At 48.8% G+C, this 21,335-nt stretch overlaps 1 protein-coding gene across 9 annotated transcripts in view; it reads left to right on the top strand.

Annotated features, from left to right (window-relative positions):
- Positions 1-9,305: 9,305 nt before the first annotated feature.
- The window catches only part of LOC131402230 (ral guanine nucleotide dissociation stimulator-like), a 34,406-nt gene continuing 22,376 nt past the window's right edge, over positions 9,306-21,335 (top strand). Inside the window, exons 1-7 of one of the 9 annotated variants that reach the window (XM_058537112.1) lie at positions 9,310-10,491; positions 10,607-10,920; positions 11,690-11,869; positions 12,280-12,382; positions 15,877-16,058; positions 16,599-16,681; positions 17,331-17,507. In XM_058537112.1, coding sequence (XP_058393095.1) covers positions 10,422-10,491; positions 10,607-10,920; positions 11,690-11,869; positions 12,280-12,382; positions 15,877-15,896 — 687 coding nt within the window. In that variant the 5' untranslated portion in view covers positions 9,310-10,421 and the 3' untranslated portion in view covers positions 15,897-16,058; positions 16,599-16,681; positions 17,331-17,507. The other 8 variants (XM_058537111.1, XM_058537109.1, XM_058537110.1 and 5 more) reach the window with 8 other exon arrangements.

A 21,335-nucleotide genomic window follows, 5' to 3' on the forward strand; every position in this document is an offset into this window, starting at 1 on the left:
TCTTTCATTCTATCAATGTGGTGTATCACATTCATTGATTTGCATCATGTTGAACTTGATCATGTTGTTTGATCCTTTTTTTGAGTTTAGATAGTTTTGTTACAATGTGTCTTGGAGAAGAATGTTTTAGTTTGAAATTTTAGGGTGACTGATCGGCTTCAGGACCTTGGATGTCTACATCTCTCCCCAGATTTGGGAAGGTGTCAGCTGCTACTTTTTTAAGTCAACTTTCTTTTCCTTTCTCCCTGTCGTCTCCTCTGGTACTTTAATAATGCTTATCTATTTCTTTTCAAGGTATCCCATAATTCACACTGCCTTTCCCCAATCCTATCTGTTCCTTTTTTTCTTTTTGCTCCTTTGACTCGATGATTTCAGATGACACATCTTCTAGTGCACTAATTATTTCTTGTACATGGTTGAATCTGATTTAGAAGGTCTCTATTGAATTCTTCAGTTCAGTCATTGTGTTCTTCAACTCTAGGATTTCTGTTTGTTTTTCCTTAATGATTTCTGTTTCTATGTTGAACTTCTCACTTGTTCATGCACTATTTCCTTATTTTATTTAGTAGTCTATCTTTGTTTCCTTAGAGTTTTATGAATTTCTCAAAGAGCATTGTTCTGAAGTCTTTGTCACATAGTTCCTATATCTCCATTTCTTGGTCGGTCATTGGAGTTTTATTCTTTTTCTTTGGTGGTGTCGTGGATCTTTGATTATTCATGATCCTTGTGACATTCCATTAGTGTCTGCAAATTTGAGGAAGTAGGCATTTCTTCCACTTATTACAGACTGGCTTTAGTAAACCAAAGCCTTCACATTCAGCCCATCTAGGGGTCCTGGGTAGGCCATCTGGTGGTGTCCAGGGGCAGGCTTGCTGCTGGAGTCCTTGAGCAGCCTGGTACTGGGGTGAGTGGAAAGCTTGGGTCCACGGTATTGTGTCTGGCCCTGGGCACAGCTGGGACCCTGAGTTCACGAGTAACCCCACTGGACCCTGGTTTGGCAGGTCCTCATTGAGAGCCTGTGACCACAGGAGTCATCCAGGGCCATGCGAGTTGGCCAGTGCTGGGATGATCTGAGAGTCTCAGCTCACAAGAGCCTGCCAGGAGCCTGTGCCATGAGAGACAGTTTGTGCTGGTGTAGGCCAGAAGTCTGGATTCCTGGTAGCCTGGGGCCACAGGAGCTACCTGAGATTGCAGGAGCCAGCAGGCGCTGGGTCAAGATGGAAGCCTGGGTTCATGGGAACCTGTCGGTGCCTGGTGCCATGGGAGCTCCTGGGGCTGCCTGAGTCAGCAAGCACCTCGGTGGGCTTGGTTCTGTAGAAGCCTGTCGGAAGCCTGGTTCCATGAGAGCTGTCTACGGCTGCTGGAACTGGCAGGTGGTGTGGTAAGCCATGGGCCTGAGTTCCTAGTAGCCCCCGGGAAGCCTGGAGCCATGGAATCTACCTGGGGTAGATCTCTTAGAACTCAATTATAAAAAACAAAGAAGTTTGAAATGAAACTTCATTCAAAGAAATTTGAAATGAAACCATTTTCATTGGTTACCCAATGAAAATGGGTAACTAGCTGCAATGGACATGTCTCCAGGAGAAACACAGATGGCCAATAAGCACTAGATAGATGCTCAGTATCATAAATCATTAGGAAAATGCAAATTCAAAGCATAGTGTGATACTATTTCACACTCAAAATGAAGGCTATACTCCACATAATGGAAAGTAACAAGTGTTAGTAAAGATATGGAGAATGGGAAACCCACATACATTACTGGTGGGAAAGTAATTTGATGCATCCACTGCAGAAAACAGTTTGCCATTTTTAAAAATCTTAAACCTAGAATTACCATGGACCAGGAGAGTCACAAGGTTGGTATGTCCAAAAGACCATTGGAAACATATGTTCAAAGAAAAACTTTTCCATGGATATTCAAAGCAACATTATTCACAATGGTCCAAAAGTGGAACAAACCCAAATTTCTATCCAGTTATGACTGCATAAACCAAATGTGCCCTATTCATAATATAGGACATTATGGAGCCATAAAAAGGAATAAGCTACTGCTACATGCTCGGCCATGGATGAACCTTGAAACATGTGTGCTCACTGAAGTCGTCCACAAAGGCCACAGATAGCATGATGCCATTTGAATGAACTGTCCAGAATAGGCAAATCAATAGGGGGAGAAAAAAGGTGAGTTGTTTTCATGGGCTTGGGTTAGGAGATAATAGTGTGAATGAGTATGGGTTTGTTTGGGGGTGTTGAAAATGTTCTGGAATTAGTTAGTGGTGATAACCACACGACATAATCATTGTACTAAATGGCACTGAACTGTATACTTTAAATGCTTACAACAGTGTATTCTGTGTTAAGTAGATTCTCCATAAAAATTTTGAATTTTTTAAATTAATCAGGGTATTGATTAATTTTAATTTAGTTAATTTAAAGTTGGTTGGGATAGTTAATAAGGGTAATTAATAGAGTTATTAGGGATAGGGCACATTGTAGCCAAGAGAGTAAATATCCGATGATGGCTATAGTAACAGAACCTATAATTGTACAAGCAACAGTCTAAAATCCAGTCTGTTTCCATTGTCGCCAACTTGGAAAGACCAGCCATGAAAATAGGTCAGTGATCTCGGGGGCCTTGGGTATCTTTTAAAAGATTTAGGTAACATTACGCAATATTTTAACCTCTTGGGCCATCTGGTGGAGGTAGGTTTGAACTTGTGTGTTGATGTACATTCAGCAAGTGGTTCTAAGAAAGGCAAAAACCCCTCCTTCATTGGTTGGTATAGACAATCTAGGGCCAGGCCATTCTCTAAAACCATTTAGGCAAGAGACTCATGAGACTGTTCCACAAGGGCTAGGATAGGGTCTTATGGAGTTGTTGTCGATGTTGGGTTAAGGTTTTCGATACTTCTTGGTTGCCTCAGTTACCTGATTTTGCGTGGGTAGGGCCACCGCACCTGTGTCCAGTCCAGTCAGTCAGTCCTAGTAGAACTGAACACCCAGTCCTATAGGACTGACAGTGTCTCTATGGGTTGGTGGTAGCCAGTCAGGGCAGGAACCTCAGGGGACCTGCAACCTGAGGGAAGCAGGCTGAGATAGAAACAATGATGCATTGCAGAATATAGCTTGGAGAAATCTGCTCAGAAGGCTGGGGAAGAGAGAGCCTCACTGGGTGAGAGCCTTGTGATATCAGCCTACAGTAAAACCCACAAGTGGATGTTCCTGGTGTGAAATATTCATTACGGCCCTTGGAAGTAAAACCAGTAATTTGCACCCATTCACTAGTTACCTATGCTATATGATTTCAGGGGGTATTGTTAAAGTGTTTGTCGGCCAAGATCTGTTTGGGCCTGAGCACAAAATCACCAAGGTGGCCTCGAAGGCTACCCCAAAGTGACTCCTTAAGGAGCAGTTGGGGCAGAAAGTGGGTGGAGCATTTTGAAGGAAGCCTGGGGCAAAGATGTTGTTGTGCGATTGAGTTGGGTACAACTGAGTGTCTCCGCAGGCTAAGCCCTTCAGCTAGGGTACAATAGGTGATTGGAGGCCAAGTGACAGACCCTGTGACTCCTGATTCCCAGTGCATGGGCAGGCCTCTCAGCCCATTGGACATAAATGGTGGTGGTGTTTGTGAAGCATCTTGATGGCAGTGTGGAAAGTATAGGCGACGTGTGGTGGGAGACGTCATGATAGTGTCGGGAGGAGCTGTGTGTGAGATTACGGTGTTGAAGGGGGAGGACTGGAGGCAGGTGCAGTGGGTGTGTGACCAACAATGGTCAGTGAAGGGACAGCCGGGGTGTAACTGGGGAAAGCAGGGACCAGCAGAAGTCATGTGTTTAAAACAAGACACCAGGCCCAAATGGAGCCGCTTAGGCTATGCCTCACATAAACAAGTCGAGACTTAATTAGACTTTTGGCCCTCCCAGGAATAGAATCTTAAACCAGTCAATCAGGAATCACCTCATGCGCAGCAGGTAGGTCATCTTCCTGATAGAGCCCTGCCATCCTCTAAAGGAAAGTAACCTTGCAGTAACCAACCCGCTTTTTAATCTAGTGTAACTTCCTTGTTCTTGCTCCCTTCTGCCTATAAAATCCTTCATTTTGTAGAACTCCTTGGAGGTCCTTTCTCTCTGCTAGACTGGATGCTGCCTGATTCATGAACTGTTGAATAAAGCCAATAAGATGTTTAAAATTTACTGAATTTTATTTTGTTTTGTACCAGTTTGGTGGCAGCAGTGGGATCCAAAGGAGACGCCTGATGGCTTCGAGGATGAGAAACAGTCATTGGTACCAGCAAAACCTTTGAGTTCTCCATCTTTTTCACTGTTTCTGAGGGCTGTGGGTAAGTTTCTCTTGGATCTGAGATCCACTCTGTTTGCCTTGAGCTCCTGATCTAACTGGTTTTCCAGTCCAGGGTCAGTGGGTCAGTCTAGACTGACAGGATGCTCTAAGAGAGCATCAGTCTTAGCACTTGGTTAGTCAGCAGTGCCAGGCAAAGGCTTAGTGGTTCAGCTTGAGCTGCCAGATGGTTCTGCCAGGAACCCGAGTCCCTGGCCTTTAGTTAGTCCACAGTCCCCGTTTGTTGGGGTCTGCTGGGTGAGTCTGCAGTCTCCATGTGTTAGGGTCTGCTGCTTCAGTCCGTGGTTCTTGCTAATGGAAAGGAGTGGAAGAAATGTGTGCTCCATGCACATCCAATCTTTGAAAACTTCCTGCGTGCATTTTACATGCATTTTGCCCTCTGTTGACTGTTGATGGGTTCTAAGGAAATGGTGAAGGCACAGTGAGGAGGAACTGTGGGTTTCTGCACGACTACCTCGAGGAGGGCCCACCCCTCCACCTGAACAGCCATCCGGCACTATTAGAAATGAAAGACATCTGATCACCGTGGATTGGAACACTCCTTATTGTGACGGTGTCAACATTATCCAAAGAGATCAACAAATGCAGTGCAGTCCTTATCAAAATCCCAAGGGCGTTTTGTGCTGAAATAGAAAAAAACCCATCCTAAGATTCTTATGGAATCTCAAATAAGCCCAGATACCAAAAATAATCTTGAAAGGAGATACTAAGTTGGAGGACTGATTCTTCCTGATTGAAAATTTACTATAAATCTACAGTATCAAAACAGCATTGTCATGGCATAAAGACAGCCATATTGAGCAATGGAAACAGAATTGAGAGCCCAGAAATTAACCCTCACCCATGTGATCAAATGATGTTTGACAAGGGTGCCAAGATTATTAAATGGGGAAAAGTCTTTTCAACAAGTTGTGCTGGAAATAGTGGATATCTACATGCAAAGGAATCAACTTGGACATTTACCTAACACTGTATACATAACTTGATTCCCAGTGAATCAAATACCTAAGTGTAAGAGCTAATGCTATAATACCCTTAGAAGAAAACATAAGGCAAAACTTGACAAGATAGGATTTGGTAATGATTTCATGGTTCTGACACCCAAGAGCAGCCAATAAAATAGGAAAATACATATGCTGGACTTCATGGATATTAAAATGCTTTGTGCCTCAAAAGCCATTATCAACAGAGTAAAAGCACAACCCATAGGATGGGCGACCATATTTGCAAACCATGTATCTGACAAAGGCTTAATATCCAGAATAGATAGAGAACTCCTAAATTCAACAACAAAAAACAAACAACTAAAATCAAAATTGAACAAAGTATATGAGTAGACATTTGCTCAAAGAAGATATGCAAATAACCAATAAGCATATGAAAAGATGCTCATCATCAGTAATCATTAGGGACATGTAAATCAGAAACACAGTGAGAGACCACTTCACATTCATTAGGATGGCATCTATCAAAAAGAAAAAAAAAAGAAGAAGAAAAAGAATAGAACCACTGTTGGCCAAGATGTGGAGAAGTTGGAACCCTTGTGTACTGTGGTGGGAATATATAGTTGCTGTAGAAATCAGTATAACAATTCCTAAAAAAAATTAAAAATATAATTATATAGGACCCAGCAATTCCTATTCTGGGTGTATACCCCACCAAGGAGTTGAAAGTATGTTCTCAAAGACATATTACAACACTCATGTTCATGGCATCATTATTCATAATAGCTAAAACATGGAAGCCACACAAGTATTGTAATCAAGGAAGGGCTTACAGCCCAATGCACCCATTAGCCAAACAGGATACCCGCTCTTGTAGAAGGGGAAAAAGCTTTATTACGAGGTTGGCCAGCAAAGAGACGAAGGTTAAATCTTTCTCCCCAATGGGCTGTTGAAAAGGGCTTGAAAAGGGCAAAGGAGCGGGTGCAGTAAGTTTGGGAACTGTCCTAGGCATTTTGTGCAAGCACAGATTTTCATGTTCTGTCACACATCCCACGTTCAAAAGACGGTGTCCTTAACATGATTGGCAGGGGAGTTCTTGGTCCCCCAGTTCATCCTCCAGTCACTTATGCAGTTGCAGTTTGAGTCTTGCAAGCCGTCTTGTTGTCTCATTGGCTCAAAGTAGTTGAAACTTGCTTAAGGAAGAGAAATGGAGTTTCTGAAAAGCAACTCTAGGCCCAAGATTAGATCCTTAGTAAATATCATATGGGATATGGCTTAAGAAAGTAGTCTCCAGGGTACTGTTGAGAAAAATCTGGCTGGGGCCCCATTTTATTTTGGGCTTGGTTGTGGGCCTTGCTATGGTATCTGTCCAGGGATGTATGGATGAGCAAAATGTGCTATATACATACAATGGCATATTATTCATCCTTGAAAAATGAAGGAAAGTCTAATATATGGCACACCATGGATGAACCTTCAAGATATTACTCTAAATGAAATAAGCTAGTCACAAAAATACAACCTTGTGTGATTTCCCTTCTAGAGCTTCCTGAAATCACCAGATTCAGAGAGACAGAAAGTAGAATGGTGTTTGCCAGTGGGTGGGAGGAGGGGGAATGGGGGATTATTCATGAATGGGTATAGAGTTTCAGTTTTGTAAGATGAGAAGTGTTCTGAAGATGGATCGTGGTGATGATTGCACAGCAATATTAATGTCTTCAGTACACTTAAAACATACTTAATGTATCTATGGGGCCTGATGACTTGTCCTGGCCGAGCACAAGCTTGTGCTGTTGCACATCTTACCCCTCACTGTGCAGTTGGGAAACTGGCCTAGAAAGAGGCAGGTACTGTCCCAGACCACAGGAGGTCGTCAGAGTCCTGAAGACTAGAGAGAGCTCCAGCTTACTTGGCCAAGGCTCCACCTCTTCCCTCAGGTTTCCTTTGGCAATGAGTGGCGTTAAGATCCTAGAGGATTGCTGCCCACCCCTTTCCATATGGGGTCATTTTCCTCTCCTCATCATCACACCTGCACAGGCACACTCCCTCACACTTGACTTCTCATATGGAGAACACTGAGGTGCAGTCAAGAAAGAGCTGACACCGGGGAAGTGACAAGAGGCAGGAGGGAGAGAGGTTGGAGGCAGCTCTCCCACGGGGCAGTAGCATCCGTTCTCCTAGATTCGTGCACAGGGGCCCAGAGATGGGAAGAGGAATCCCTAAGGTTCCTAGGTGTCTACCTGTTCCAGATCCATCCCTGGCCCAGCCTGGGGATCACAGGACTGGGGTCCTGCAGTCCACCTCTGTGGGCACCCAGAACTGTGATGAGCCCATCCTCCCTTTGTGTAGGCATTGGGAACAGGAGAGAAGATCTCAGTGAGGGTCCTCCTGTATAAAGTGGAGTGCATGCAACGAGTGACTCTAAACTTATTTTGGTAACCATTACCTAATACATATATATCAAGTCATTCTGCTGTAATCCTGGAATTTACTTGGTGTCCACTGAACTTTTCTTGAGCTCCTGGAGCAGCGAAGAGTCAACCAGAGGTCTTTCTGGCTGTCCCCCTGCCTCAGAAACAACTTGTACCTCCTATTACTAGTGTTCATCTCCACAATGAAAGTTGGTCAAAAGCAGGGGGCGGGGTGCAAGATCTACCCATGTACTCATTCAGCAGCTGTGTCCTGAGCACTCACCCTGTGCCAGGTGCCCTGGTGGGCTGAAGTGCAGGATGAAAATGACCAAGTGGTCCCTGCCTGCCAGGAGCTCACAGTCTAGAGGGGAAATGGACAAAAGCAAAGACATGAGAAAGAAAAGAGCAAGCGCTGTAGAGAAACACATCAGGGGGCTGTGAGGGAGGGCTGGGCGTCACTGGGTAGGAGGGTCTGAAAGACCTCTCTAGGGTGACATTTTCTGGGACCAGAATGACAAGAGGGAGTCAGCCCTGCACAAGTCTGGGAGCAGTGTGTCAGGGAGATGGCACCACTGGTCCTGAGTCTCACAGGCAGAAGTGAGTTTGGCCAGAGGAGGTTAGAAAGGTGGCCAATGCAACTGGAGGGAGGCTGGGAGAAGAGAACAGGAGCTAGGGTGGAAGGTAGGGCCAGGGCCTGGTAGGCTGTGTTCGTTACCTTTCCCTCTCTGACTTCATTGCCCCTAACCTTGCATTTCAAAACAACAAATGTTAACAATCTCACAATTTGTGTGGATCAGCAATCAGGCATGTTTTAGCTGGGTGCCTCTGTCTCAGTGAGTTTAACAGATTGGGGCTGTGGCCTGAACTGAGGCTCGACTACGGGAGGACTGGCCCACAAGTTCACTCTCAGCCTTCAGGATTCATTTTGTATTGAGAGCCTGAGTTCCTTTCTGTCTGTTGGCCCAGGCACTCCCTTGCTTCTCTCCTCAATGTGCCTCCACATTGGGCAGCCCCAATACACCAGTATTTGATTCCTCACTTCCAGGGATTTGACAGAGTGAGAGAGAGAGAGATGGCACATGAGAGAGGGAGTAAGAGAAAGTGAGAGACCTTTTTAGTTAAAGTTTAGAAAAGACATCCCATCACTTTGGCTCTTATTCTGTTCAGAAGCCAGTTACTAACCTCTTTGTGGTTCCACGGGGATGTGTATAACATGGGTGGGGCTTACTGGGTACCACTGTGGAGGATGCCCACCTCATAGGCCAAGATGAGGCGCTTCAGTCTCATTCTCCATAAAACAGGAAACAATTGAATGGTTTTATGCCACAGATGGCAATATCTGAATTTCCATTAGTTGCAACACCCTCATGGTGTTGACCTGAAAATGAGGCCAAGTTGGAAGTGACTGTCCCAATATCACATTCTTGGAGCCCAGGCCTGTTTTGAGTGGTGTTCTGTACTACATCCCACCCCTCCTTGTTATTCTTCCATCTCTAAGTTTGTGCCTTAGGTACATGTGACACCAGCCCACAGGGGTAATAGATATTATCTCATATACACCGGGTGATGTCCCTAGGAAGTAGATTCTAGCTTGATTCCCATGGTGCAGGTTTAGAGACTTTGGAGGACCTGAGAGGCACAGGGACTATCCCAGGATGAAGAAATAGTAAGGAAAAGGAGGTCTGCATTCATCTCTGTCTCCTCAAAACTAGGTCCCTAGTTAGGTTTCCAGGGACCTGTGGGTAGGGCTATGTGGTCTCATTGTGTACAGTTCAAGAGATGACGTGGGGTCATAGACCTCAACAGATCTTAGAACTCTGGTAACCAGGCACCCACATTGCCCCATCCAGCTCACTTGATTGGAGACAGTCAACAGGCAAAGATGTTTTGTTGTTGTTTCCCAACTTTTGGAGGATCTGGGCTCAAAAAATCCCAGAAAGAGAATCTTTTTGGTAGTTGGCGATGTTGGCTCAGCCTTAATTCTTGACGCCTCTGGGCATCTGGCAGGAGGCAGTGAAAGGTAACACGGGGCAGCCCAGGAGAGGCTAGTGCAGGCCAGGGCACAGCTGTGATCCCACCTGATCAGCCCCACACCCCTTGCCCCTCTTTGTGTGTGTGTGTGTGTGCATGTGTCTGTGAGGAGGAGAGAAGGCAGGACATAAGGGGCGGGTCATTCCTGAGCAGGAGCTGGTTGTTAGGTGTCGGAAACCTAACAGCTAGGTCATGTTCATACCTCAGGCCATGCCTGGCAGCATGAGAAGGTGAGCTCCTCTACTCATATTGTTACCGAGCACTAGAGGATTCATCTCCTTCCCTCCCTGACCAGAGTTCTTTGCAGGGATGCCCCTCTGTGCCTGAACTGAGGAACAGATATTCTCTTGGCGGTTGGCCCCAGTGGCAGTGTGCAGGCAGCCCCTGATTTCTTCTGGCCCAGTTCCCAGGCAGTCTTTGCAGAACTCCACTCAGGAGGTTGTTGAGTAACTGCCCAATGGTTTCAACTCCACCAACTCACTAGACAAGGGGCAGGTACATGAGGCCACCCACACTTTGCAGTGCTGCTCTGAGATGAGAGCAGGAGCAGAGGGTCTCCACACTCAGGAGCTTGAGATGACGGGGTTGGACTAGAACTAGGGAGGGACCAGACTCAGGCTGTCCCTTTTTTAAGCTAAAGGGGATGTACATGAATGTCATCTTGCCTGGTTAGGAGATGAGCTGCCGTGACCCTCTTACCCTTGTCCGGTGTGAGCTTCTGGAGGCCACTGAGGCAGAGCCAGATGGTAAGGGGGACTGCAGGCTAGGTATTCCTGGAAGGGAGTGGGATCTTTCCTGTGTTTAGAAGGACACATGGAAAGTCAGCTATGTGGGTGAATCTTTCTTTTTATCCCACTCCAGCGTCAGCTGCAGAGATCCAGCCAGCGGCAGAAGAAGAGCAGTGGGCAGTGGTGGAGGTAGAGCTGGCTCCAGCTCCGTTGACACCACCCCCTCTAGCACTGGAGCCAGTGTCCCCTCCACCAGCAGTGTTGGAGGTGGAGCAAGGGCCAACATGGGCTCCAGCAGGAGTGGGAGCTGCTGAGCTGGAGTCACCTGGACCATCATTTCTAGTGAGAAGTCCATCTCCACCTGTGGCTCTTAAGGAGCATGAGAAGCTTAATCTCATGGCCTTCCCTCCTAAGCTGGTGGTGGAGCAGTTTACCATGATGGATGCGGTGAGCAGCTGGGCTTTCAGGGTGGTGTGGGGCAGGCCTTCTCTCTGCTATCGTTGCCCCAGACCTGATCCAGACTCCTATGATCTGGGCCCAAATCCAGGCTCCACCCTTTACCAATCATAAGACCTGGGCAACTTTCTGAACACCCAAGCCTTTGCTGTCCACCTGCAGACCATGGAGGTGGACATTAAGAGGACCTGCTGCACAGAGTGACTGTGCCAACTCCATGAGGTAGAAGAGACGGAAAGCTGGGTGGGCCCTGGCCCATCTGTTCAGGGAAGGGCTCACTGTGTACAGCCTGGACCCTGGTGGCCCAACCGTCTGCTCAGGAGGCTCAACGGCCTCAGGACTTATTAGACGCCTGATGTGTACTCCACTACAAGGGAGACAGACAAGGCCTGTGAGTGTAGCTGCCACGTGAGGATGTGCATCAGAATGTGGAGTGGGACCAGAGGAGGGATCAGCGTATTGGAAGATGCCCCCTTGGGATGAGCCTAGTTGAGCCATCATCTGGAGCTTGGAGTTAGCCAGGACGGGCTGGGTTCAAATGCCCCTCTCCCTTCCTTGCCAGTATTGGGTCCTGGGTCATCCTGTGCTGGGTGTCCTCAGTGGACAGAGAAGAAAAGCCAGGGACTCTTACAAGGCTCAGGCCACATCCTGAGCTTTCTGAGCTTCAGCTCTAAACTGTGACTCCTGTGTGGGATTTTGGGGGCTGTAGACACAGACCTGGGGTGTGACAGGGCTTGGTGACACTCCCCCTGTTCTCCAGGAGCTCTTCCAGAAGGTGGTGTCCTCTCCATGCCTGGGCTCCACGTGGGGCAAGAGGAACAAGCCCGGCAATGAGCACCAGACACCCAACCTCCAGGCCACCGTCGACCACGTCAGAAGGGTGGCCAGCTTCCTCATCATCCCCTGCCTCGGGGACCCGAGCATGACAGCCCAGGACAGGGTGAGGGTGGTGGAGCGCTGGATCCAGGTGGCCCAGGTGTGCTGTGGGAGGCCCAGTGGAGCCCCTCTCTGAAGCCTTAGAAACTGCCTCTCCACATTTATCAGGTCCCAGGATTGCAGTGTGTGGTCTAAGCCCCTGCACAGTCCCTAGGCCCTTCCTGCCAGGGGCCCGCTGACTTTAACTCCAGGTCCCAGTGAGAGGATGCTCACTTCCTACCTGGCTCCTTCCCTGGGTTGAGCTAAAATCCTGCTCCCTGTGAGTGTTACTCTTTGGGTCCTAAATGTGCCCTTCTGGGACTCCCTGAGCATCTGTCTCATCCAGGAGGGGAGATTTAAATAGAAGGGTACTGAAGCTAGAGCAAGCTGGGCTACAGTGCCCCACCTCACAGCTCATTCTCTTCCCTTCCCCAGGAGTTCGAGATCCTGAAGAACTTCTTCTCGTCCTGCACTGTCAACTCTGCTCTACAGAAAACCTTCACAAGCCACCTGAAGAACACACGGGGGAAGTTTCCCGGTGGGTAGGCCTCTCTCCATAGGAGGACCAGGGTGGATGGGGGATCTCTTGTATGTCTGCCATTGGCCCCTCAGTCAGCTGGGAACTCCTGGGAGGCAGCAAATGCTGGGGACAGGGCCTGGGCCTCGGCAGGGGGTCTCTAAACCTTCTGGGGTCCTTAGTGCACCAGTTCTGCTTTAGGACTTGGCTTCCCTAAGTGTCAGGTAGTAAGTTGAGCCAAATTGGAGATTTTCAAGTGTTTATAGCAACAGAACTCTATGCCCAGTTGAAACTCAAAGCAGTCAAAACAGAGCTGCTCTGTAGAACTGGGGAGTGGAGATCCCAGTGACCAACAGGAGAGCCCCCTCCCAGTACCATGAGACCTTAGCGCTCAGAGGAGCCCAGTGAGAACACTCCTTCAGGCAGTTTGAATCTCTTGGGTTTGCAAAGAAAAGGGATTTGCATTCAGACCCCTCACATTATTCCTAAATTTATCCCTCGTTCTTTCCCCTCTCCTGAGAGAGAGCTCTGAAAATCTTAAGGAACTAAATAGTCAAGACAAGTCCTTGAGCAGAGACCTGATGATCAAGGTAGAGTGGAGGCTGGGGGTCTGGAAAGAGAGGAGGGGTGCGGAGGAGGGACACTGGGCAGGCTGTGGTTTTGATAGTTTCTCCCTTGAACTTTCTCTGAAACATTCCCGTCTATCTCATGCAGATTAACAAGTAGAGGGATCTGTTCTGCCCATGGGAAGGTGGGGTGCCATTTGTGGGCGGGAGGCCCTGGTCATGGGACACAATAGTGTTGGCTGGGCTGTTCCAGGAGGAGTTGCCGAGCTGGCGCCATCAACAGGTCTCTGGCTTCCATGTATGTCCATCCTGCTGGATGTAGCTTCTTCCAGGCTGTTGGGTGGTTGGGGTGGGTTTAGCCCTCAGCCTAAACCTATCCTGAGGAAGCCAGGACCCTGCTGCTCCTTCTATCTTCACCACATCTCCAAGGGGCTGCACCCTGCCTGCCCCAGGGATGTGCGTGGCAGAGGATTCCCATGGTCCAGGTGGAAAAACAGGCTGCTCATCCTCAGGTGAGAGATGTGTGTGCATTCTGGGACTCCCCACTGGACCCCTAGAGCAGTCACTTCACTTGAGTCAACCACAGGAGTCTAACCTGAGTGCCTGGTTGGCAATGACATATGCCCCCGGTGGCTTATGAGAAGCGTCTAGGCAACTGGTGGATTCTTAATGGATCCTGCTGAAAGGACCTTAGGAGCTTCATGTAAACGAGGAATCAAAATGTCCTGTCATCCCCTTCTCTGTTGATCAGAGGTGGCACCTTGGAGGTCCAGTTCTTGAGTGGATAAAGAAAGAGTTCAGGGGCCGTCCCTGTGGCGCAAGCGGTTAAGTGCGCGCACTCCGCTGCGGCGGCTCAGTGTTCGCCGGTTCGGATCCCGGGTGCGCACCGACGCACTGCTTGTCGACCTATGATGTGGCAACGTCCCATATAAAGTGGAGGAAGATGGGCATGGATGTTAGCCCAGGGCCAGTCTTCCTCAGCAAAAAAAGAGGAGGATTGGCAGATGTTAGCACAAGGCTGATCTCCTCACAAAAAAAAAAAAAAAAAAATTCAGTGCAGGGGAATGTCCTGAGGGGTTCCTTGAGGAGGAGAAGGCTTTGGCATGGCCTCTGGCCCAGCCTGGGGGCCAGACACTCCACGGGACTGGGCCAGGCAAGATCCACTCAACCAGACTCCCAAGACACCCCGTCCTCTCCATCCATGACTCAGCCCAGGACCAAGCTTTGAGAGCTCAGGGGACAGGACTCTTGTCAGTGGTGGGGCTGGGGGTTAGGCGAGGACGTTGGAACAGGGCCTCTGGCTGAGAGGGGCAAGCAGCCTCTCCTCTGTGGGCCCCTGAGCAACACACTGCCTATGTTTGGGCCTCTGTCTCCTCATCAGGGAAATGGAGGGATGGTGATTGTGTGGTGCAGGCCTCACAGGGTGGTGTTGAGGTAAGAGGGAGGAAAGGAATGTGGGAGCTTTCTGCCTACTCCACCTGGAGGGGTGAGGGCCAGAACAACGATGACAGTCTTGTGACACTGAGTCCTCATGAGAACCTGTGTGGTAGCCGGAGTTCTCACACTTTCCAGATGAGGAAACAGGCTCAAGGAGGCCAGGCCACAAGCCCAAGCTCACACCCAGAGTGAGAGTTGGAGCTGGGCTTGTTCTGGAATCACAAGACCTTGGAGGATGGAATGACATTGGTACCAGTTGACTCAAGTCAGATGTCCAGTGTCGGAGGCCAGTGGTGCTGGAGAGAAATGGGGTGAGGGGAGTATGGCCTCACTGACACTGTCCTCGACCCTGACAGGAGGAGCCCTCCACGTTTGCTCCCCCAGAGAGCAACCCCCAGAGAGTGCAGAAGAAGCAGCAGCAGCAGCAGGTTAGTGTGCCTGTGGGGGAGGGTCTCTGTGCTCCCAGCTGGAGGCCTCAAACCAAAAGATGAGGGCCCTTCATCTTGGTGCCACAGTGTCTGAATCCCCCAGTAGAAGTGACCAAGAGGAGGGCCTGGAAGAGCTGGTGCAGGATGAGTGTGTTTTGGGGAGGGCAAGGGACTGCACACCCTGTGATTTGCCAGAAGCCGGCCCTGGGAGGTGAGGAGGAGGAGTGTGGTGTTCTTGGGGTGTGAAGGGAGTAGGAATTGACGGGAGGCTGCTGAGGGTCCTAGGCTGCTCCTCGTGGGAACCCTGGGGTGGGCCAGGTGGCTGAGGGTGGGGACTTTTCAGGAGAGGGTCTACATGGGGTCGACTTGAGAGCAAAGGTTCATCCCACCCACACCCCGATGTCACAAGGTGTTGTCCCCTATCTTGGAACTCTGCTCAGTGACCTGCTGATGCTGCACCTGGCGATGGGTGACTATTTCGAGGTGGGTGCACCTGAGGACTAGGCAGGAAGGACCAGGATTCTGAGCCTTGGGATGCGGGAGCCCCCGAACTGAGCTCTGAGTTCTCAACACTTGGCACATCTCCTCTCATGAGAGCCTCGCAGCCACCCCTGGGAGCTGGGGCATCAGGCCTGTTTTAGCGATGAGTGAACAGAATTTCTGCCAGAGAAACCCATTCCAGTTACCCAGGCTGGGGAAGCTCAGAGTTGCCTGATGGCAGAGCTGCGTGAGGTTTTATCTGAGCTGGACTCAGCCTGTAACTCCCATGTTGCCCATGAAGGGAGAAAGAAGTCGGGCCCCCCCAAGTCAGGCAGCACATAAGTGCCTGAGCAGTCCCCTCTGCCTGAAGCCTCAGCCTCCAAGTCTGTCATCAGAGAGAGTTGTGCTGCCAGGTCCCTCAGTTACACCCCCATGTCCTCCTCCTCTGGAGCCCAGAGCCAAGCCTAGGTCCAAGTCCTGTTTTTTCTGCATGCCCGGCCCCCTCTGGGGATCTGGCAGTAGTGCAACATGAGAAGGGGTGGGCATAGGGAGCTAGTCAGGCTAGGGGTCTTTGTCTGATGAACTCTGGCTGTCTACCTTCCAGGGGAATGGGATCAACCTTGAGAAGAGGACTGAGGAGCAGCTGTGGCACTCCCTGCAGGGGAGAGGAAGGAGGTGGAAATCAGAGACCTTCTGGGCAGAACAGTCCTTGGCTCCACCCGCTGTATCTTACATTGAATGGAAGAGTTTGATACCAGAGAAGTGGGAGACCCATCCAATTGGCGAGTGGGTTGAGGGGAGGATGGCATCAAGGAAATCTTCCTGGAGGAGGGGCTGATTATTCCATTCTGAGAACTGGTAGATCCTGGATGGAACTGGAGTGAAGGATGGTTTCCAGGACTGGTCCCCTGCCCCATTCCTCACCTCCAACAAGACCACTGCAGCATCCCCCACCCAGGCCCTGTCTGCATCCTCTCCTTCCCTCTGGTCCCAGGAATACCGAGTCATGAGGGAGATCCTGCTGCTCCAGGAGGCTGCAAAGAATTACAACCTAGAGCCCGAGGGAGCGATTTGGGGCCTCGTTCCAGGACATGGAGTTGCTCAACGAGATTGAGAGGTGAGGCCGGGCAGGAGTTGGGTGAAGGCAGGGGTGGACTCTCCCTGTTGGCCAGCCCAGAGAGCCTGTCTCCATGGTGCCCCACTCATCCCCCGGCCTTATTACATGGTGATCTCTGGGACACCCAGACTCCAGCTGCTGGGCAGGCAGTGGGGGGACCCCTGAGGTGTGGTTCCTGGTAGGCTCACAAGTGTCTCTCTGTCCTGTAGCTACAGCTTGTCCTGCCAGCCAGAGCGCTAGACCTACTTGGCTGCAGAGTACGCAAGGCCAAGAAGAACCGGCCATCATCAAGGTCAGGGGTGAGTGAGTGTCTGGCCTGGGGTGACTGACTCCTAGGGGTTCAGTAAGGCTTTGGGCTAAGCGTGGCCTTGGGGAGTCGGATAGCTGGCACTGGGATCCCAGCTCCACTGTTGACCAGTCCTGTGACTGGGGTGACTCTCTTCAGCTTCCTGAGACTCCGTTTCCCCCTCTGTGAAATAGGTGATACTAAATGATGGCTCACGTGGCAGGGACGAATGGGGTACTGGTGGCTGACAGCACTGAGCACAGGGTCTGGAGCACCCAGTGCAGTGGGGACATGGTGGGGGGCCATGATTCTGAGGGAGGCCACGCAAGATAACCCGACTCTTCTACTCAGCCCCCAGGCCCCAACCCCAAACCCCGTACCAGTGGCCGATCACAGCCCCATCCTCAGCAGCGGGGACACAGCTGGGATGCTTGTGATGCACAGGGTCAGCTCCTCCCATTTGATGGGAAGGGGAGCATTGTAAGCTGATTCCTGGGGTCCCCTGAAGCCCAAGAGAGAAGGGATGACCCCATCCCAGCTCCCTGACATCTCTACCTCAGCACCTACTCACCCATTGGGGAGAAACAGTGGTTATTTGTTGTAAATAATAAATGACATATTTGAACATTATATTAAAGTCCTGTTCCCTTTACAGCTTGGGAGTTGTGGTGTGGTTCTGTCGCTTTCTGTAGGCATGTGAGTGAGACACAGAATCTCACATTTCTCCTTGAATCAAGAACTCTTCTGAGTCATCAACTTATTGTATGTTGGAGAAGGGAGAAAGGCCAGCCCCTTTTTTGGCTAGTGACATCACTCCCAATTCCCCCTAACTCCGGAGGACAAGTTCATTTCAGTATCATTCAGCTCCTCCAGGGGCGGACACTGTCCCCGGCCCGTTCTCCTGGGATATAAAGGTTAATGGTACTTTCACAGGCAAAGCAACAACCACTGAAATGTGGATGTCTTTAAAACAGCACTACCCAGGACCAGGTCGGGCCATAGGCAGGGGGTGCCTTTCTACATTCTGGAGGAAGAAGGAATGTTTTCTGCTTCTCCTGTTGAGGTTTCTTTTGACCAAATTTTAGGAACTTGTAGTTTTCTAGTTCAATCTCTGGAATTGCATCAGCTGTAAGTGGGGAAAACAATGTAAAAAGATCAAAACATGCATGTGGAGAGGACAAGGCCCGAAAAGGTAATTTGCAAATGGACTAAAGGCAGACAGGACTTTCCCTCCTGATACCCCTCTAGTGCCTCCATGTTCACCACTGACCTAGAATTGAATCCTGCTGGGGTCCATGTCCAGGACTGTGAATTCTGTTTCCTGCTGTTTTGTATCCAATGGGAAAGATCTGTGACGCAGCTTTAAGGCTACCACTGGGCCTCATTCCATAAACACGACCGACCGCTCTCTGTGAACCAGGATTTCCAGCACCCCTGCCTTCCTTATGCAATTCCCTTTAGGGCAGAAATTCCCTAGAAGGCCCCCAGCCTCCTCCCTGGCTTGGTCTGATGGATCCCGGGTGAGCTCTACTTTGCCAGGATAAGAGACCATAATCCTGACCAGTGAGTGACCCCACACTGTCCCTTGCTGTCCAGGTGACATCTGAGCCCGTGTCATTCTGAGGTCCATGGTCTTAGACAGTCCTCCAGTTTACATACTCAGTGTTGATGTTGCCAACTTGTCCAAATGGGGCAATTTGGCCCGAGCCATTAAAGTGTGTCACCCTTGGGTGGTTGTGTTTTTTTCCCCTGTCTTGTGCTGTGGTTACATTACAACCACCTGATGGGTTGTGAACCCTGTTTGGAGCTTTGAAAAATGAGGCATGACAGGGGTGTGGGGTGGTCCAGCAGGAAATGCCACGGAACTGATGATCCATGGTCGTGCATGAACACAGCCTTACCAATTAAAATACTGAAATGCTTCCCATCTGGTGGTGAATAGACACTGCTCTGACCTCACACCGAGAACTCACCCCGTGACCAGGAGCTTTCAAGGGGTTACCAAGTGGCATTTTGAACCTCTTCCCTTGGAAACACCCTGTAAGACAAGAGCCAGATGAATCGCTTGGCACTTGTGAGTTATCGCCTCCTTTCTGATGGCTGCAAGTGTCACCCAGACACACAGGCTGGACTCTGCCAGGGAAGCCTTCTCAGGACAGGCAGAAGCTGAGGATGAATCCTGGTTCCCGGCATCCCAGGCCCTTCCTGACAGGGCACAGCCACCCAGGAAAGTGGTTTGGTAATGGAAAGACTAGGAAGGCAATACTTCCCCTCCAAAGAGAAAGAGAAGTACCAATAGTGAAAGCTTGATTCCTCAAATAGTCAATTAAATCTCAACAAGCAGTGAGTTCTTGTCAGATTACTGATGCCGAAAAATGGTCTCTTGATAATAGCATAATCCCCCAGCTGCCATGTCCATCTTCATGAATCAAATTTCCAACACATATGGATCTAAAAAACTGAGGGAAATCTGGTATTTCCTTAGATGCAACTCTGAAGTAGCATGCAAGAAGGAACACAAAAATGGAGACCTAGAAGTAAATATCTAATTTGAGAACATAGACATCGAAGTGCTTTGGAAATAATATTTTGGAATCTATTGGAATATTACACAAAAAGAATAATCCACTTTAAGTAGGTTTTACTGTGACTGTATGGGGAAAAACTGAATCATCCTGTGACGTTGATAACTCGCTGCTGACTTGAAAGTACAAATAAATAAAGTACATAGTAAAGGAAAATGAGAGAACAGCATGAAAAAGGAAGATCTTTCTCTCCTCACCTGCAACTCAACCTCTCACCTCAGAAAGAAACCACTGTCTATATTTTCTGTCACGCAGCAGAGTTTAATAAAAGAAACGTATTGTTATATTTCAAAGTTTCAAGAGCTCAAAGTACAAAAACATTAGGGACGCTGCCAAGAGACCTCACTGAGGTGCCTGCTCCATTTCATCTGCTGTCAAGACGGCCTTCTTGGCCCCTCACTTTCTCTGCCTCACTAGCTAGTCTGTCCGCCATCAGTGCTATCACCAGTCTCTCTCCTGTGCTCTTCACTGCCCTTTCCTCCTTCCTGATACCTTCCTCAGTCGCCAGAAATTGTTGGCAGTGGAGCTGTGGAATGCCCAGATCAGCTCCTGGAATCATCCCTGCCAAATCTGAAGACCGGCAGGAGTGGGCATGGGACCTGGAGTGCAGACCACCTGCGAGCACACCTGGAAGGGATTCACCTGTGTGACTAGGTACAAGGTTTTGCAACCCTTTGGCAAGCTTGAAAGGAGTTACCAGTTGTCCTGCATTGCTGCAGGCCTGGAGTCCTTGTGGTCTCTCAGGCCAGCAAACCTGGTGGGGCTGGTCCAAGGTGTCCTCCCAGAGACCCTTCATTGTCAGGATGGGATGGAATTCTAGGAACCGGCCTCTTGAATATGTCACTGGACATCCTCATACGGATGGAGATGTTTAAACCAGGCTTTGGTTTGGACTGGATCCCACAGTTATGCTGCTTCCTCTGTGAAGACGTGGCTATCATCCTTCTTTTCCTCTTACCCTACAAAAGTAAATCATGAAATTGAGACAAATGATAAAGGAAGCCTGCCATTTTAGGACAATTATCCTGTCTGTTTTGTACTTCCACCCTCCCTCTATCCTCTGGGGATAGATCTGACCTCTGTCCCGGGATGTCATCAGGCAGATTTGCATCAAGAACAGAAAGCTCAAGGTCAAAACTCAAGGCTACTCCAGATCATTTCTCCTCCCCCATCCTGTTAACACCCCCTCCTTGTTTGAGTGTGTTTCTATTCTTTTCTTGTCCTTGTCACTCTCAACCTCATAAGTCCTGGCACTCCCTCTCAGGACAGTCGGTCCCCAGTCCTTTACTAAATCCCAAATCCTACCATTTCTGTGTTTTCTGATTACTCATTTGCTTAATCCATTGACCACTTGGTGTTCATAGAAGTTAAATCAATAGTGATATTATCAACCACCCCCTGTTAACGACTTACTCCCATATCCCAGATGTTCACATAATCCAAATGGTTATGTTCAAAAGTAAATAATTCAGAAAACATATTCACCCACCACAAATTCCTGATCTCTAATATTTTTATTCAAACACTCATACAGTAGATACCTGTGCCTCATGATAAGAAGTAGTGCCAGATCACCGATCCTCACCTTAATTTCCTCCTACACCTATCAATCCTGGATTCCATGGACTATGATCTCAATAATTTCCTTGGAATAATGAAAAATTCATTACCACTCATTTATGTTGTAAACCTCCAAACCCAGAAGATCCCAATTATCTGCCATGCCGCAGCTACTGCTGGTCTTATAACAAGCTGAAGAAAAAGCATGAAACATGATCTTTTGGTACCACTGTAAATACAAAACCATCTGCATCAACTGGGAAGCATCCATAATGCCTGGAAATCTTGTTCTCTTTTTTCGTGTTGGCTCAATAACAAGAAGATAAATCAACTTAAAAAATGGGCAAAGGACCAGAGTAGACTTTTCCTAGTGAAGACATACAAGTGGCCAACAGGTGTATGAAAAGGTGTTCAGCATCACTAATCATCAGGGAATGCAAATCAAAACCACAATGAGCTATCACTTCACACCTGTTAAGATGGCCATTATCAAAAAAACTAAAGATGGCAAATGT

Source organism: Diceros bicornis, assembly GCF_020826845.1.
Source record: "Diceros bicornis minor isolate mBicDic1 chromosome 32 unlocalized genomic scaffold, mDicBic1.mat.cur SUPER_32_unloc_2, whole genome shotgun sequence".
NCBI lineage: Eukaryota > Metazoa > Chordata > Mammalia > Perissodactyla > Rhinocerotidae > Diceros > Diceros bicornis.